Raw genomic sequence first — 18,025 nt, 5'->3', positions numbered from 1 at the left:
TCTCATTAGCCGCCACTGAATTCCACATGTTTCAATATCTCGGTGAATGAGAATCTGTCGAAAGCTTTCGCAAATACCTGCCAGAAAATGTTTTCTTCCCAGAGCCGAGACGTCAGCAAACCCCGCCAAAAATCGATCGAATGAACACGGATCGGCATTAAACTCTTCCCCAGGAGTTGAGATAATGTTCCACACCTCTGCTGTGAATCTAATGGAAAAATAATGGACGTTAGGATGATTATGAATACAGCTAGGCGCGGAAAGAATTCTATTTTAACACACTACTCAGGCATTCGCTTCGGGTGTTTATCGGATTTTTAACGGTGTTTAATGTACAAACAGCAACTTCATTAATCCAAGTGTAGGGAGCTTAATCAGAGGTGGGAACAGAACATGGCAGAGAAAATCGTGTGCTATCTAATATATTAACATTATTAACTAACTTCATAGCAGCAGAGACCCTTATTAGGAAGCTAATAGTGGCTCAGCTAGGGAAGAAATTCTTCGTGTTTCGTGAAACCATAAGATCCTGCAGGTGGCAGTTTCCCTTCACCCTTCCAACTAGAAGTTCCACACATTTCTCATTCAAAACGAGCGCTACATGCCTGTCCGTCCTAATAATATATGGTGAAATGCATGAGTTACTGAGATCTGCAATTTTTTTCATACTTTTTACGACTAAAGTTCTCCTGAGTACCCTGTTCTCAAACGATCTCAATTTGTACCTCTTTTTGTGTGAGGAACCACGTTTCACAGCCATACAAAATAACAAATAAAATTATAATTTTGTATATTTTAACCTTCATGTTACAGACATTAAGAAATATACAGTACACGGCATTGCCCCGAAAAACATTCACAAAGCTGGAGACAGCATGTTCCTCTAAACCTTTGCCACATGACGATTTGGCTATACGACGCAACAACCTAGAAGACTACCATCTAAATTGTGACAAACATTAATATATTTTCTAATTAATGTGTTAAAACTGAAGATCTATAACAGTTAAAACACTTAAATTAAGGCGAGAGATTACATACTCGTGTTTTATTCTTGTAATAACCTCTTTTGTGTGATAAAAAGAGGTATGATGGTGAAAATTCGAAGGTGTGTTTGCGAAAGAACGGATGCATCTTTTATACTCTTTATTAATCGTTTGCAGAATTCTCTATGGGTTTTGCGACCCACGTATTGGGTAACACAGACACAAGTTTGTCAAAACACGCCACAAAAGTTTCTATCTGTACGTAAGGAGCTGCCACGAGACGTCACACATTGTTGTGGTGGGAAGAGGGTCACACAACAAGGCATCACCAGGAAGTGAGATACGGGGTCAGATCTCACGAACAGGAAGTTTCAAGGCACGGGGACTAGCAATGGGTTGAATCGGTGTGCGCTGATTCAGCTCCTACAGACCTATTGCCTTACGTGCTCATCTTTGGCTTTTTCTCATCAGTTATCATGAATTTGTCAAACACTGGGGGGGGGGGGGGGTTTATCACCTACTATTTCCTGAATTAAATCAGGAGAGAAGCATTGTACAACAGTATATAACATTTCACTCAGTTCGACATACTGACACCTGCAAATAAAGTTGGGCTAACTGGAATGCCTTTAAACAAAATCTAAAATAAAATCCGTACAGGTAATTATTCGTCCGATGCATTTCCCAATCATAATTGTCTGAAACCAGGAGATACTTTATCACCATTCCTTTCCAATTTTTCTTTAGAGTACCCCATTAAGACAGGCCAACGAAAACAGAAGAGGCATCCAGCTTCTGGTCTATGGCTGTGTTTTGGTGTCGTGTAGACTCGTCGATAGATATCAACGTTTCGGAGGTACATACTATCTCTATCTTCAGGACTGAACCAAGGCTTAGCTATTAACAACTAGGTTACATTCGTATGGTAAAATAAGAGACGGTACTATTCTCCAGAAAAAAAACTGTTGTTTGATAAGCGTCAGGTTAAGCTCATATTTCTGGTGCAATAAGTGTCAAGAGACATTGTTTTGATACAGAGCGAGGTTAATGACAGGCAAAGTCGTGGCGCAATTGTGTGTATCTGAGCAAATATAAGCCGGTGTATGAGTGTATAAATTAATGAAGCCACATTGATCACTGCCATGGGTAAATCAATAATGATATCACCCATGTATTAAAAAACATGACCTTATGAAATTGCACGTTTTAAATGAACCAAAATGTCGATGTTGAGCCGACTACTGATAGTAGCAAAATTAATATTAACTCATTTCAAAACAAACGTCAGACAAGACTATATAAGTAATATTACGTTGTATTAAACCCTATAAATGTGTGTGGTTCTATCTCCACAAGTTTCGGAAACCGGAGAGGCCACACATGTAGAAATGCAGTACAAATTTTTACGAATGTCAGCCAGTTTGTTCATAAATCATTCATTATAAATGAAAAAAGAAATCTTCAAAAGTCATTGGGGGAGATAAACAGCGAACGAGTGTCAGGAACATTAATAATGAACTCTATTTCACGTGGTGCCCAACCCCGCCCCTTCCGTCACAAAAATGTGCCCGCTGACCGAAACATCATTATGTAAGCATTATGCCTGATGAGGATGAAAGACCACAACTTTATATTGAAATTATGTTAAGAATTTGATTTTTGAGGACGAGACATGAAGGATACAAGGGAAAATATGGCGTCACATGTTAAAATGGTGAATAATATCAGATGAGATTCGAGATTCTCAGCGCACTGAAATTGGTGATACTAGTCTGCTAGATAGTAATGCCAAGTGAATTTGCAGTTAGACGTAAACTTTTAGGAGGGACCTTCATATTCAGGGACAAATTTCAGTAACTAGAAGATCTGCATCGGCAATATCATATGGTGACTAGGAAGCAAGCATTTCCACAGCTTGTCATTCTGGTTTTGTACGGTATTTGTAAATTCGCTTAACAGCTTCAAACGGAAAGTGTCGGTTACTAGTTTATATAAGAAGAATACTCAACCATGACTGAGACTCCTATAAGCGTAAGTTCTCTACTTACTCCGGATACATAAGAAACCAACAAAAAAGTTTCTTTTACTAGAAGATTCAAAAGAAATGGACACAAAAAGACTTCTTTGTTCTACACACTAACTGGAAAGGAACGTTCAGAGTTGAACATCAAAGTCTGAAATCTGAAGATTCAGAGAGCGGTCCTATTCTCTGAATACCACTCAGATGGAAACAATGCAGTTGTACCAAAGATAAGTCTTCTGAGATAACAACGATTCACTAGCAACTTTCGAAACTCGGTCTCAAGTTGCAACTAGCGAACGTAACAATATACAGCATAAGGCCTAGATATTTTTCATTGACAAATTTTAAAAGAAATTTAGCCCAGCCTTGTACTAATGTTTCTGCGGTTGGAGTTTGACGTGAAACTTCGGCTTTTGGAAAGTATCCGCGTCAAATGTTAAAAATTAACCAACGTTTCGACAAGCACTGTAGCTGCAATCTTCAGGGAGCCCTATATGAGACTTCAAAATACACTTTATCATTATATGTTAACCTGATGATGATAACTTCAATGTTTGCCGAAACTGATGATTTTCAACATTCGATGCGGTTCACCTCTGAAAGCTGAAGCTGTTCATTACAATGTAGCATACTTTTTTCTCAAAACCTTAACACTGTTCACTCGATAAGATTTTACATAAAACACTAAAACATGTTTCGGCTACCATCTAACCTTCTTCATAACTAATTACTCGTCTAGAAAAAAAGATTATTCCGTCTGCAAACATATTTGAACACGCTGCCTCCGTCAAGGAACGTCGTGATGGATATGCACTGTTAGTCGTGTGCATAAATCATCAGCCCTCCCACCTTCAAGGACAATCAGTGACCTGCGAAGGACACTGGGCGGAGAAAATGCAACTCACCTCAGTACAATTCTGGTCATGGTCGCCACAGTTCCTAGAAAGTCGAGCCACAGTGACCCATCTGATGCTGTCGTGTTGCTTCACATCTGTCACAGACGTGCCGTTATCTGAAGCAAGACAGCACCCCCCACCCCAGGCATCCAATTTGCCCTTCAGTAGCATAACTCATCTGCTGTGCCATCAAACCATGCCCCGTCTGAATTTTATTTATTAACTTTCCTATGGACCTGACACAACTTTCTGAAGCACACAGTACAGAGAATCACGCCAGACTTTGCATACAGTGTTTACCAATAATGTCATTACCTAAAGATGAATTCAGATGCCTCCGAAACGTCGGATATCTATTCTGAATTTACACAATTTGTAGCCTTAAAATAAAGGTGCCCTAAAAGATGTATAAATACTTCCAATGATTGAAATAAAGATATTTTAATAAACTAAACCATTACATACGTCAGCAGTGGCACTTGGTACATTATCGAATCGAGTTAAGTATTCAAAATGACCGAAATTAGCTTCGTGGCACAGTTGACAGCGGTGAACAACTGACTGACAAGCGGCTACGAAAGCTGCTGTTGTGTAGATTTATTTTGGGGCACACTGTACTTTATCAACTCTATAACATGTTAAATTTCTAAATGGGTTTCCTTCAAATTTAAGTTTACTCTGCGTACGTGACATCTGGCAGTTGTCATGCGACCAACCTATGGATTTGTTACGTATGAGAATATTCAACTGTATACACACCATACATTTAAGGCTATTTTATTTAATTTCGTATTAAATTTCGTTCCCATAACCATTATAAAGATAGCTAAATTAGTAGATCTATCAAGATAAATTCTAAACACTGTTGTAACAAAGAGAATGCAAGCGAAAAACACAGATCCACACCGGCCACACACGCCAGTCACGTGTGTGTGTGTGTGTGTGTGTGATCACCCCACCAGAAACGAGGAAACGAGGAAAATTACACCCCCTAATAACATGTATCCTTTAAACGACGTAACCGATACCACAAATGCTTACTAATTAGAATTCTGTGTTTGAAATAGTTCAGTTGTGCGAACAGTTACAACGTTAAAACATATTACAAAACTCTTTCTTCTGGAGGGCATATTAATATACTCTCCTGCCGATTGAAACGTTTGCCACAGTCTCTTCAAAGGGATTTCTTCTGGCGCAATTAATCGATATTCCCTAACACAGAGGCTTTCCCCCAGCAGTCGACAGTTACGTCCCAGTTCAAAAATTTTCCATTGTCATGAATCCCGGAACATCGTCGATGTCATCTCAGAACCCGTATTTCGACCCCATCAATATCCAGTTCGTAAACCATCGCCCTGACGACGGAAGAGCAAGGACCTATGAAACGCTCGTAAACTCTTCTACCTGACCACACGGCGCTGCAAGCCAAAATATAGTTATCGTAATCATAAATAATATCATCAACCATCATCAACGATCTTCATCGAATCAAAGAGGCGTATTGAAAGGTTAAAGGTTCACAGCATTTGCAGAAAAGTAAGGAAATGTTTTTTCTGGTACATCGACAAGATCGCGTGCTCGAGAGATCGAGTTGCAAGGATAACTCACAAGAACAGACGCTGTACCTCTACCACCTCATAATCTCCAGGGTAGAAAACCATCTTCACCTTCGAATCTTTAGTTTCCGAAGATGTAAAACGAACATACACCGCGTCGAACCTTCTGTCCTACATTCTAACAGAGATCCTTAAGCTGATCCATAACAAATAGGTTTATCCTCCCTACAATTAAAGAGCTTTATTAAAATGTATTTATAAATTGCAGCGTATGAACAGTCAGTGTTCCTACAGCGGAAAGAAAAACGGTTTACTTACCCAAAAAGGTCAAAATGTCAAACAGCAACATATTGTGTAGTGATATATTTTTAACCTTGATTTAGTGTTTCCGTTTATCAGCAGAAAACTAAATAAGAAATTTGCCGGCCGGATGCGGCCGGCGGACAGCTAGATAAAGACCACATGCAATCAGGAATAATGATACGACACTCCATAATTTATAATTTCGACAAAGTTCTGTCTTATTAAAATCGATTACAGCAGAAGTGCATAATTATTTATATTGTTCATAAGTTTTTTTTTGCATTTATGCGTTAGATAAATATCCAAACTGAAAAAAATATGTTTAAAAAAATAAATATAATTATGATGTTATGAATGATAAATACTGAAAACATATCAACAATAGAATGAATGTTTAAAAACGTCATATAATTCAGATTATTAAAAGACACACAGACATGAATTAAAATTGGAATAAAATTCATAAATACAATAGGATGCATAATAATATGAATATTGATTACACAGATATATTAAAGTGCACTGCAGTGTTACAAATATATAAGTTATTAAAGGATCTGTTTCTAAGTCTATAAACTTAATTCGTGTGAAATATCACAAATATACCGAATTAACAAAACTCACAAGCTCCAAACACACTTCTAAACTTGTAAATGCAAAATATCGGAAGCAGATTTAGAGTTTGAAAATGAATTTAGTTGGTAGTACCTGATTTTATTCAAAACGTTGCTTTAAGCGTGACTTTCCACTGCCACCAATTGCTTCATAAACTATTTAGTAGACATAATCAAAATAAAACCACGCTAATCTCACACATCGTTCATCAGACAAACAATATGCATTTTAAAAGCGTTTACCAATTATCTGAACACACCATACAACTAAAGAATGACGTCAATCATTTGTTACCAACAAAAAAACTGGTATACAAAGCATTGTTGCACTTACTTTAAACAGAATTTAGGCTGTACCGATTCGATGCACCGAAATCCAACGTTATAATGAGAGCACTTTTCACGGTTAACTGATCAATACAGACACGAGACATTGTTACCTCTACAATAAGACAGCTTAGAGAGTTTCTATTCTTGTCCACGTATTGTCTTAACCTCAAACCTCAGTACGTACAAAACTTCTCATTTTGATAACAGTAAGGTATTAACAATAAAACGTCACAGAAAACTTTACGGAGACGAATCACGCCGAGCGAGAGACAAGTGAAGTCTATGTATTGTTGCGACCGCGCGCCACGAGATAGGGAGAAATACTGACAGCAGAGGCTTGCGTGACTGCTTGTAGTGCGGAACTGCCTACTCGCTAGGCGCCTACGGCATAAACAGCGCTTTTAGTTCAGCGGCCCGCCACCAGGATATCATAATTGCAGTTTTAATTACAAGTTTCAAGAAATTGTAAGTGTTCCTGCAGTGCATTTGCCATGTGCTGATCACAGAGGTCGCGAGATATAACACGTGGATTTTGGAGGTTGGAACTCTAGGTTCATGGGTTCAGATACCATTCGAGGCATAGATGTATGTCCTCGTCTATCTGTGGTGAGCAGAGGCCTTGCAACGTTGCGACCCCTCGTCCAACTGCCGAGAAAGTTCGAAAATACGGGGGGGTGGGGACTCCAGTAAAGGATAAGGCTGAGAGTGGGCTACAAGGCGTAAAACACAATTACAGGGCAGCTTGTTACATAATTAACATATATGTTTGACATATATCAAGAGCCCAGTCTACCAAATTCAGCGAATTCTCTCTCTTCCAATGTTGGTCCTCAAACACCGCTTACAATTTATTTTTCATCCAGTCTGTGGAACATTCGGTAGCGAGTGTAGGACAGAGGACCAACTGACCACAAGGTCTCTACCTACATAGGACAGCACTGAAATCGCAGCCATAAATCCATGCCTTGAGCGGGGATTGGTATCGGCTATTTCAGCGTTCAAGTGGTCCAATACAGCACAACCTCAGATCGCCCTGCTCCTGTGATTTATTTCGTACTTCACCTTCACAGGCCCGGGTAGCGAGAACTTTTCTCCTCACCCTACGTGTACCCTAGAGCTTGCCACGACAGAACATCTTCCAACTGTCTGGGAGTTAAATTTTCACAGCGAACCATATTTAGCAAACAGTCTGCTGAGTAACACACCATGTCGAAATGGTAAAAACCTCCGTGTCGACGGAAGTGTTTCGACCCTGAGATGAAGGCAGGAATTTTATCCGAAACGACTGTATATTTTCCCATTTCCAGAAGGTGGTAAAATAGATTGTTTGATTTTATTTTGTTACTAACGTATAACTGTACTCGGAATATAACAAGACTGGAAAGGTGTTATCCAAAGCGTAATATACACATGAGTCGTTTATTAACTCTAAATTATTAATAAAAGATCGCGTCAATTACCTCACTTAGACAACTATACAAACCACGTGGTCTTCATGTCTATTGTAATTACTGTAAACAATACCGACACGCCATCGCCCACGCTTTAATCTCATTTCAAGGAATACAGGCGGCTGCAGTTAAATCTAGTAAGAAGGTCAATAAAGCCTCGAGCGTAACATATACGTCCCTATGTACCACTATTGCGTGGAAACGTAGTCATAGGACTTACTGAACCGAATATTCTTTGAACGCAAGTGTGTGGATCGATCGTCTCTTGAATTATGGCCATCACTTCAGTAGACAGTATCTATGAATATTAATCATTACTTCAGGCATTATTTTACCACTTACAGTATAAATTATCTTCTCGACTCAACTTACACTCGATATATACGTAACAATAAAATCTCTCCACTGGACTACAGTCCTTGCTTGGAACTATAAATGTTAAATTAATCACAGAACGACATATAAATGTTACAAGTAAATTCTAAAACCACTTGTGTTTCTTTACGCGAGGTTCTTTCTAGTTTCTTTCGAGAAATCCGTCTTCAGGAAAGGTAACTACAAGTCATGCCATAAGACAGCTATGAAAATGTTCTTCTAACATGTTAACAGAGTTATAGGCTTGCGGATGGGTGGTATTTCGGCATGCATACAACGCAAATACAGAGTGTCCCAAAAATATGTACACACTATGAATGAAACAAATACATTTTAATAAACTAAACTATTACATTCGTCAGCATTAACACTTAATTACATAGTGAATCCAGTTCAGGTGTTCAAAATGACCACCATTAGCTTCGTGGCACAGTTGACAATTGACTATCAAGCGGCAACCAAAGATGCTGTTGTGTATACATCTTTTTAGGTCATCGTGTATATTAGAAATTAATGCTGGTACTTAAGATCTTCCTAAAAGATCCCGTTTTGTCCTGGACGAAATTCTTAAAGAATAAAAAGACCATTCTTTTGTTGTGCACAAAAAGTTATATAACGTTCTTAACAGTGTAATAAGTAAAGAATCCAACTGAATCTTTGACTAAAGAAAAAGAAGGAAAAGTGTTTCTACCGCACACTTTGAGACAGAGACTTGCACTTTCATAAGCTACTGGTGTTTGCCGTCACTTCTGCCACGAAAAGCAAACTGCAGTAATAAAGACTTGGGAAGAATAAACTTACGTAAACCATTAAACACTTTAAATATTAAAATTAGGCAATCGGTCATATTTACTTACATTCCATGAACGTAAAAAGAAAGTCGGACAAGTACAAACATGAACTTTCTCCCAATACGTATGACAATATTATTTAATTTACTTTATGGTAAATGTTAACAAGAAGAGAAATAGAGAGAAAGAATGAAAAACAAACATAAACAAAAAAGTAAAGTAACACGCCTGAAAAGAGAAACAGAGGTATAATCTTAGTACACACAAAACTGTGTTCGGAAAACCCGAAGGAAAGAGAGCACTTGGGAGACCTGTTCGTAGATGGGAGGATAATAGAACAATTCAGGAAAACGTGTATAGAGCAATTCTTCTGACTAGTCATCAGACCTTGATCTCTGGTCTTTTCTGAATGGGAAAAGTGACAACAGAGTACGCTGGAGTCTATGACCTACGCACGGGAGAGAATTTTCGGATGCGGATTCCCATGAGGGGATCCCCCAACCTGTCACTATCAAAAGCAGAAAAGCATGTATTGCTGTATGTAAGGAGTTCCTCTTTGCTGTTGAATTTCAACTAAAATTGTAGTGTGTCGACAAATTGTAGCAAAATTCTAAAATTTCACATTTCATTAATATAATTTCAACTGCTCTCGAGTTGTTACATACGGAAAGACGGGCAGATAGACGTTCCGAACTTAACAGTCAGAATGTCAGGGTTTAGTGCCAGCAGTATTGAGCCATCATGTTCTGTAAGTAGCTTAGTTATTCGAGTAATCTCTCGCCCTAGTTCTGGGATAAGAAGAGTGAACATCATAAATTATCGCAGCATCTGACAGTTCGTTCAATTTGGAGAGACAAACTGCAGTTATTCTCCACTTCAACATGATCGAGTAGTAATGACTTTTCTTCTTGAACTGAAATTAAAAATACTTAATTTTCGCACTACTAAGCATTTCATCAGTACCAACTCTTCCAATTAAATAGTTGTACCCATGCATTTCCTGCGCACGGTTTGCGAGGGGTCTGGAAATGGATTCATTAAGGACGGATCTAATCCGTCTACCAACTGTTCTATCATATAGACTACGCAAAGATCTTCGATTAAACATAGTATTAGATAATTTATAGCAAATCTTATACTACGGTGTAAGATTTGACGTTCTCAAGGAAGCGAATATGAATATTACTGTCTCATGGGTTGTTTAGGGATAAAGTAAAGATACCTACATCGTCATTTCGCACTGAAGATGGAGACAGTAGATTTCTACGAAACGTTAGCATCTACAGGCGAGTGTATACAACACCCAAACCAGAAGGACAATATCATCATCTCCACCGCCGCGAAAACCTCAAATCTCACAAAATAATAATTTATCAAGTCATACTACGAAACAGTGATTTCAGTAATATATTAATAAAACATGCAAATAGGCAGATTTGATTAATAGAATGTAATCAAACCGATCAATAATCGAAATTACGGAGAGTGTAACAATTGGATTCAGGAGTTCTGCAATATTAAGCTGCGGTCCCCCACCCCACCACCAAAATAACGCTGATATGGCGCCTCGTAGAAGCGGTCACGAAAATTAGGTACAGCCAGTCACAAAATAGCATTCGCATTATCGCCAGTCAGCTAGTTCGGCATGACAGCCAACTGCAAATTCGACTAAGACAATAGGATGAATAGGGAATGACTTCATGTCAGCTTGTTGTAAACAATGACAGTCAGGAATTGATGGTGTTCAACATGGTCCAGACATATTTAAAGGACCTGCATCACACAGCATGGAAATGAATGTTGATTAATCAGTTCGGAAATACGATACGTTTTGGTAAGTACTTATCTTCGGGTCGTGTGTTTTTAAGCTAGCATTTAGCAATGTTACACATTACACGTGTCGAGGTCGTGAATGTCAGCGGGAAGTTTGCAATTGGACGTAAACGTGCTTCACAGAGGTCCTTCCCATTGATCTTGTTGATCCAAACAGCAATAACATGGCGTACCTCCGAACGTGAAACGCTGGCACTCAACTCGTCCATAAATCTAGTAAAATAATTTGTTACTCCGAACTTGATGCACTCACTCATCAGAGTTTCACATTACCAATTGTTATGGAGCGAAGTTTTTGTCACAATGTTCATCTGAACGTAATGATAAACCACGGATGTTATAAAAAACAACAAATAAGGTCTCTCATTCAATTTATTACACAGCCGACACCCTTTAAACATCTCAGTTCCACGTAAGAGGTTCGATAACCACAGTTTTAGAAATTCTGAAGTTAACAATTTTCTGAGTACATCGTTTCCTTCCACGTGCATATGTATGACTTGTATTGTTTCTCACAAGAAAGTTAAGAAGAGAAATATTTTGGAGATTACCAAATAATAAGGCAGAAAGATATAAAACAACGGACTTCTTCCACTAGTAACATAATTCTTACGTTAAAAAGTTAGTATCATTTCGTTACAATAGTTGACAAGTGATTATCGATTGCTCTGTATCTAACAGTAGCTTAATAAAATCACCCGCCATCCACGGAAAGATTACCAGTTGTTCATTACCGCTGACAGAGGACCCCTTAGCGTTTCCGGTTCAATGGGTTTTTTTTTCAAGCAGCTCTGATGTTACAAGAACACAACAGACGAATCCTTCGGAGATGTTTAAACACAAGCGTTACAACGATTTCTTTGAAGAGGCAAGGGGAGACCGGTCTAATTCCACCTGACTTTGTATTAAATTGGACTAGTTATTTTAAGTATTTATGATCTATTTAATAATATTTCCATTCGTTCAGAAGCCACGGCGTTTAATAATGAGACATTTTGCGACTAATAATTTGAGGATGGTTTGGATAAAAACTGTCGTGACGTATCTTGGAAATTGCGTCAGTCAGGACAACCGCTTCCAGGTGGGAAATAAATGTAAATTTTCCACAGTATTTCACAGAGAAATAAAACAAATCAATTCACTGAAACAGGCAGGCCATGAGCGCGAATGATGCCAGGTTTTGGGGCGACCTGTGCAGGTCAGAGCAGGTCAGTCACGCGAAGTTCGCGTGCCTCAGTGGCGTGATCGCTACCAACATAACAACGAAGCATTTCCCTTCACTATCAAACTCAGCAAATTACATGATAAGTAATACAGAAGATCACGCGAGATAGAAAGGAACTGTCACTCAAGTCTTCAAATCCTCGCTGCCACCTGCACAATTTGCGATTGAAATCTTATTTTTTTACGAAGTAGAATTCACAAAAATAGTCGTTCTTATCCCTAAATCATAATGTGCTAGACATGAGTTACAGCGTGTTTATCTTCATTCTTTGAATTCCGTTGCATGATATGATAACTATCTGAAACTCCAGGTGCGTTTTATTTCGTTTCATTTAATCTTTAAAGAGTAAGTGAAACGGCGGCGATAATGAACATCGGAATGTCTTCGGAAACAAGACCGGAAAACTGACGTCAAGTGGACCAATCCAATTCAATGGACCCAAATGGTTAGGTTTTATTATTTAACCTGATAAAGAAAATGAGCCGGGATAGCTCAGTCAGTATAGTGACTAGCTACGGGCTGGACGGCCGGGGTTCGATCCCCGACGGGGGCAGAGGATTTATCCTCTAGCCTCTGCGTCCAGACCGGCTCTGGGGCCCACCCAGCCTCCTCTACAATGGGTACCGGGGTCCTTTCCCGGGGGTAAAGCCGGCCGGGGCGTGATGCTGACCACTCACCCCCATCTAGTGCCGAGGTCAAGGAAGAGAGGAGCTATACCTCCACTCACCCCAAACGCCTACATGGTGTATAGTGGGACAAACTTTACTTTCCTTTACTTTACCTGATAAAGAAAGCGTCCTAAACGTCGTGTGTACTCTACGGTAATGGACGAAGGAAAATGTAAAAGAATATGCATAATTTTAGTATCACATCTTCGTAAAAGAAACGTTTAAACTAATTTTACTCCTGACCGAAAATTCTGCAGTTACATGACACATTCTCCCCAAGAGACAAACACCACAGATGACATATACACAACGTTAAAGCCACAGACTATGATCGCTGGCTGGCGTGACTGATGTCGTAAAGACGAACAAATTTCCAGTACTGACACAACAAAAAGCAGATTGCGATCGCACTACAAACATGTAGCTAGACATCTTCGTCTCCTCATTCTGTTCACGAAGCTTATCAACAAGCGATATATTTAGACCAAAGTTGTATCGATCTATAGCTGTAGTGGGCGGGGTAATTTCATAAAATAAAATTGCAGACTTAATAATTAGAAACGATTAACTTACTCTATAGAACAGAGCCCATCTTAAAGTGTCAGAGGATCAAGAAACAACGACAAATAAGAACCCAAACTTTAAGTCTGTGTTCACAAGAGCCCGCCAATGTACTCTGTCCACAACCTCACATCCTGAATCATTAACATATACTGCAATAGTGCATTAACATCTGCCCCTAGGTCTACCAAAATAGCTTATTCCTTTCAAGTTTTGTTGAAAATTTAAGTATGAATTTCTCATGCCCATCCCATTCTCCTTAATTTGTTTATCATGACATCAGATAATGATTACAAACAATATAAAGTGGCTCATTGTTCCAATTTTTTCCACCCTCCCATTACGTCATTTATCTGTCTCTTGTCACAAAAACGAAGTCAGCAATTTGCTCTCAAACGAAGCCGATACCCCGTTAGATCGGAACAGGCCAGAGATCATAACAATGATGTCTGAAGAAGAAGGTTCCTAATATAAACTGCTAAAGACCCGCACTCAGCAGACTAATTAAGATATACAGACAAATCAATAAAATTAAATGAGAGAATTTCTATTCAATGGGCACATTTTCAATACTTTTGGCAATTCCAGCAAATGAGAAAAGCTACTAAATACAAAATATATCGTCTTTCCTTTATATACCAATCTCACAGGTTATACCAAGCCTCTATTCAATTTTTTAACATCTAGTTCGCCGGGCCGCGCATTTGTGTGGGCGTTCCTAGTATTCTTTCAACGCCTTTAGAATTTACTATAATACACGATGAATAAAGACATGAATGATAAATGAAATTAGCTTTCAACAGGTAAAAAGACTCCGCAATTACACGACTTGCAAATTTATATATATTAAATATTATATTTTGAAAGCAAGCACAGTTACTCACCCTTTGATTCGCCTCATGATGTCGAGATGTACTGCCATCTGCAGGGAGAAAACATACCACCATTAAGAATGAATAAGACGCTTAAATTATGAAAAGCTATAGCTTGCATAGAATAAACCCCTAATCCTATCTATCTGAATTGTATTGACACAAGTGGAATCCCTTCCACCCCGTTATTTCTGTTGAGGATAGACATTTATAAAAAGGAGTAAAACGAGTTTTTATATAAGTAGGTTAACGCAGCGGTATCGCATGTACCTCTAAATTTTAGGTATTTTTAGGTACCCGATTTGAACCCCAGGCGAGAACAGACTATTCTGACTGAAACTTAATGTAGCTGTACTCAACATACAAACGAGTCGGAAGACCATTATAAAGCTTTCACAAATATTTTACACATTTCACAGTCTTCATTGAAAGTACCAAACATAATAACATGTCAGTTAAGTTCTGTAACTTTTGCCTAAAATATTTACACTCTTCCTACTATTGTAATGAACAGGTTATTCCAAATTTAAACATCCATGTCTATCGTACGTCACATTGGATATAGTTACTCTGTTAGAGATTATCCATCATTCACGTCTTAAACCACATCGTTTCGGAAGTTAGTTATATTTCCGTCTTCAGATGACCGGTGGCAGGAAAAATTGCTAGTACGATGGCCTCCTGATCGAGATAATGTGAAAATTGATCCACGCTAGCTCATAGTAACATTTTGTATATGAGAAGAACTTAACATTTAGCTACAGAAGTAGCAATAATAACAGTACATAGGACCTTGAGATAAAGTTCCACAAATTATAAATTCGGCAATAGATGGGGTGATCTAGCAACTTTTATTTTTCTAAAACAACCTACGAATAAAGCAGGTGTAATAAGCCTTCATTTTAATATAAAAAAGAAAAAATAATTTAGAACACTTACAAAACAAAGAAAAAGATACTGAAACCCCCAGACTTATTAAATCAAGGAACTAGATGAACATAAACTCAAATAAGAATCTTATTAAAGGAAACAAAGGATATTCATTACGCGCTGACTGTGAAACGACCACAAAACTTTCTTTTAATTTAAGTTTCTCTTCATACATTTTCTTGAAGTGTTCTTTGTTCTCTTGCAGGCGATTCGCTTTTGTTTTTCATAGCGGACAGAAATCATGGGCACAAACGTCAACATTTCCCTGATTATTTCTTCATTATTGAAGGTTGTGAGATGCTAAAAGTTCGGGCTTTCTTCTCCCGATTTTCCTATCAAGTGTTTACCATGTAACTGATGAAGCACAGTCTTTCTTAAAGAGCTAATATTCACTCACCTAGTAGAGAAATTCCCAGGTTTTTATAGAACCGAATATTCATCGCTGTGTTCACAAGAATCCGCCACTGGATCTTATCCTGAGCCAAAACTATCCATTCTAGATCCTCAAATACTGTTATTCTGTGTTCCGTTTTAATATTATCTTCCCATCTTCTCCTAGGTCTCCGAAATGGCTTTTTCTTCGTTTTCTGACTAAACGTAGTATGCATTATTCATCTTTACCACGTGCCCTAAATACACCTCTCGTCTCATTCTTCTTGATTTGATCACTCTAATAATGTCTGGTTAACATTTGAAATTATGAAGTTCTCCAAATGTAATAATTCCAGGTTCGAGACTCTAAAATACTTTCCGTAACTTGTTAGATTTTTCTTATTTGTACTGTGTGGAGCTGCTAGCCTTTCGGCCAATCCCCATGCGGGACGACCACCGATTGTCAGCTGTCCGCGATTGTCTATTCATTATACTCGCAAGTACCCTGCACATCTGGAGGAAGCCTGCACTATCCGTCCACAAATGACAAAGCGCCACTCAAGTAAAGAAATCGTTAACACACAAATTTATGAAGATCTAAGCAAACAAATACAGCTTCAAAATAAAGTGATATTTGGCAAATACGACCGAAATATACATACCTTTATTTTCTTCTACTGAGGGTATTAATACGAAATATGTTAATTGATAAAGGCAGGTTCTAAATAAATGTTAGACATGCTTCCGTTTGCTGTGATCAAAGAAACTTTTGTGATACGTAAGTTTGTGTCCACACAGGCCTGTAATACGCAATCAAACATAGAAAGTCTGATTCTCCCAACCCTGTGAGAAAAAGTAGGCTGCAATAAAAACAGATGAAAGGGAGGCGGTTGATGGCAAAGACGTAACAAATGACACTTTTATGCGAGATGTGTTCCTGAGACTGCAGATGGCCGCGCAAAAGAACGACAGAAAGCCAGCACTGCGTCTGACGGCGAAAACGGATGGTCGTGCTTAGGGCAAAATCGATAGCATCACTTTACAAAACGGCGGGACTTCTGAATATTAACGCTGCATGTTTTGGCTTGCTAAGGATAGCAACACGAACGCGATAGTTCAGAACCTGGAGTGAACTGAGCTTAAGAAAATGTACTTTTACGTCAATAAAATTCAAACACGCTGTTCCTGAAACGCGAAGCGAATATTTATAAAACAATTATTTCTCGTTATTTAAAAAGAACATATTTTTAAAAAACACTGAATGATTATGTCATGATTAATAATTTTCATAATTAAACACATGTTTAGGGTACATAACACGTTAAATGTGTTCCGAGAAACACAAACGTACCTGCAAAGACCTCAAGAGTGTTTTACACTCCATTTCACGTTATCTGGTACAATAATCTCGAAGTTAAACACTGCAGTCGATTTGTACAATGGTCGGAGGGATCACGCACATAATTAATTACTTTAAAATGCTTGTAAGAATGGCATAAGGACTCATTTTATGACGCTGTATTCAAACATGTACTCCATTTTCATCTTCGACCATGTTCACAACAGCGGGCAGCGTTCACGTGACGCCATATGCATTTGCCTGACCCGTGTTCTATTTTAAGACCAAGTTTGCATGACAATATGTTGTACTCTTCCGAGATAAATATCGCTCGCGGTTCCGTTCACATTAAAGGTATTTTACTTGAGTTAATTTTACTCCAGAGTCTGCTCCCTCACATGCAAGTAATAAGACAACTCTGGTGCTTCAGATATGCTCACACAGTATAATGCTACAATGAGCTCTTCTCCGTTATTTTTAATTTAATTCAAGTATCATAATAATACACTTAACGTAGCTGTCAAGTTGTTAGCATTCCTAATCCAGGCAAACGCCAGGATAGGACATTAAATTAGGCCACGACCACTTCGACCCACATACCTCCAATACACTCACTTCACTCATCATCATCTATCATGTGAGCTATTACCTTCTGGGGCCCATTCACTGGAATACAGCTGGTCACACAGATATTGCCTACTTATGAGTCTAGAATGCATGGAGTTTTACCTCTATGACCCCCTATACGGCTTCATTACTCATCGCTTAGGGCTATGCAAAGATGTGGTATATTTTTTAATATTGACAAATATATAATTAGAGGAAATAAGTAAACTCTCTCTGTCTTTAGAAATTACGCGTGCGTGAGTGCGTGTGTCGAACCTTAATGCCGCAACTAAC

At 38.5% G+C, this 18,025-nt stretch overlaps 2 protein-coding genes across 6 annotated transcripts in view; one reads left to right on the top strand and one right to left on the bottom strand.

Moving 5' to 3' along the window:
* LOC110830995 (uncharacterized) overlaps positions 1-18,025 on the bottom strand; it is a 217,716-nt gene that overhangs the window by 167,978 nt on the left and 31,713 nt on the right. For 3 of the 4 annotated variants that reach the window (XM_087340956.1, XM_087340957.1, XM_087340959.1), the window contains one exon: positions 14,497-14,534. In XM_087340956.1, the coding sequence (XP_087197082.1) occupies positions 14,497-14,534 (38 nt within the window). Of the gene's footprint in view, positions 1-77; positions 209-14,496; positions 14,535-18,025 lie in introns of all 4 variants that reach the window. The other variant, XM_087340958.1, reaches the window with a different exon arrangement.
* Positions 1-18,025, top strand: part of LOC110831800 (uncharacterized) — a 124,823-nt gene that overhangs the window by 76,821 nt on the left and 29,977 nt on the right. The gene's annotated exons all lie outside the window — the stretch shown is intronic.

Source organism: Zootermopsis nevadensis, unplaced genomic scaffold (assembly GCF_977971745.1).
Source record: "Zootermopsis nevadensis isolate Lab colony 2312 unplaced genomic scaffold, Znev_1.0 Znev_ptg000061l, whole genome shotgun sequence".
NCBI classification, from domain to species: Eukaryota; Metazoa; Arthropoda; class Insecta; order Blattodea; family Termopsidae; genus Zootermopsis; species Zootermopsis nevadensis.
Note: the sequence above shows the minus strand (reverse complement) of the source record. Positions and strands in the feature narration are given on the sequence as shown.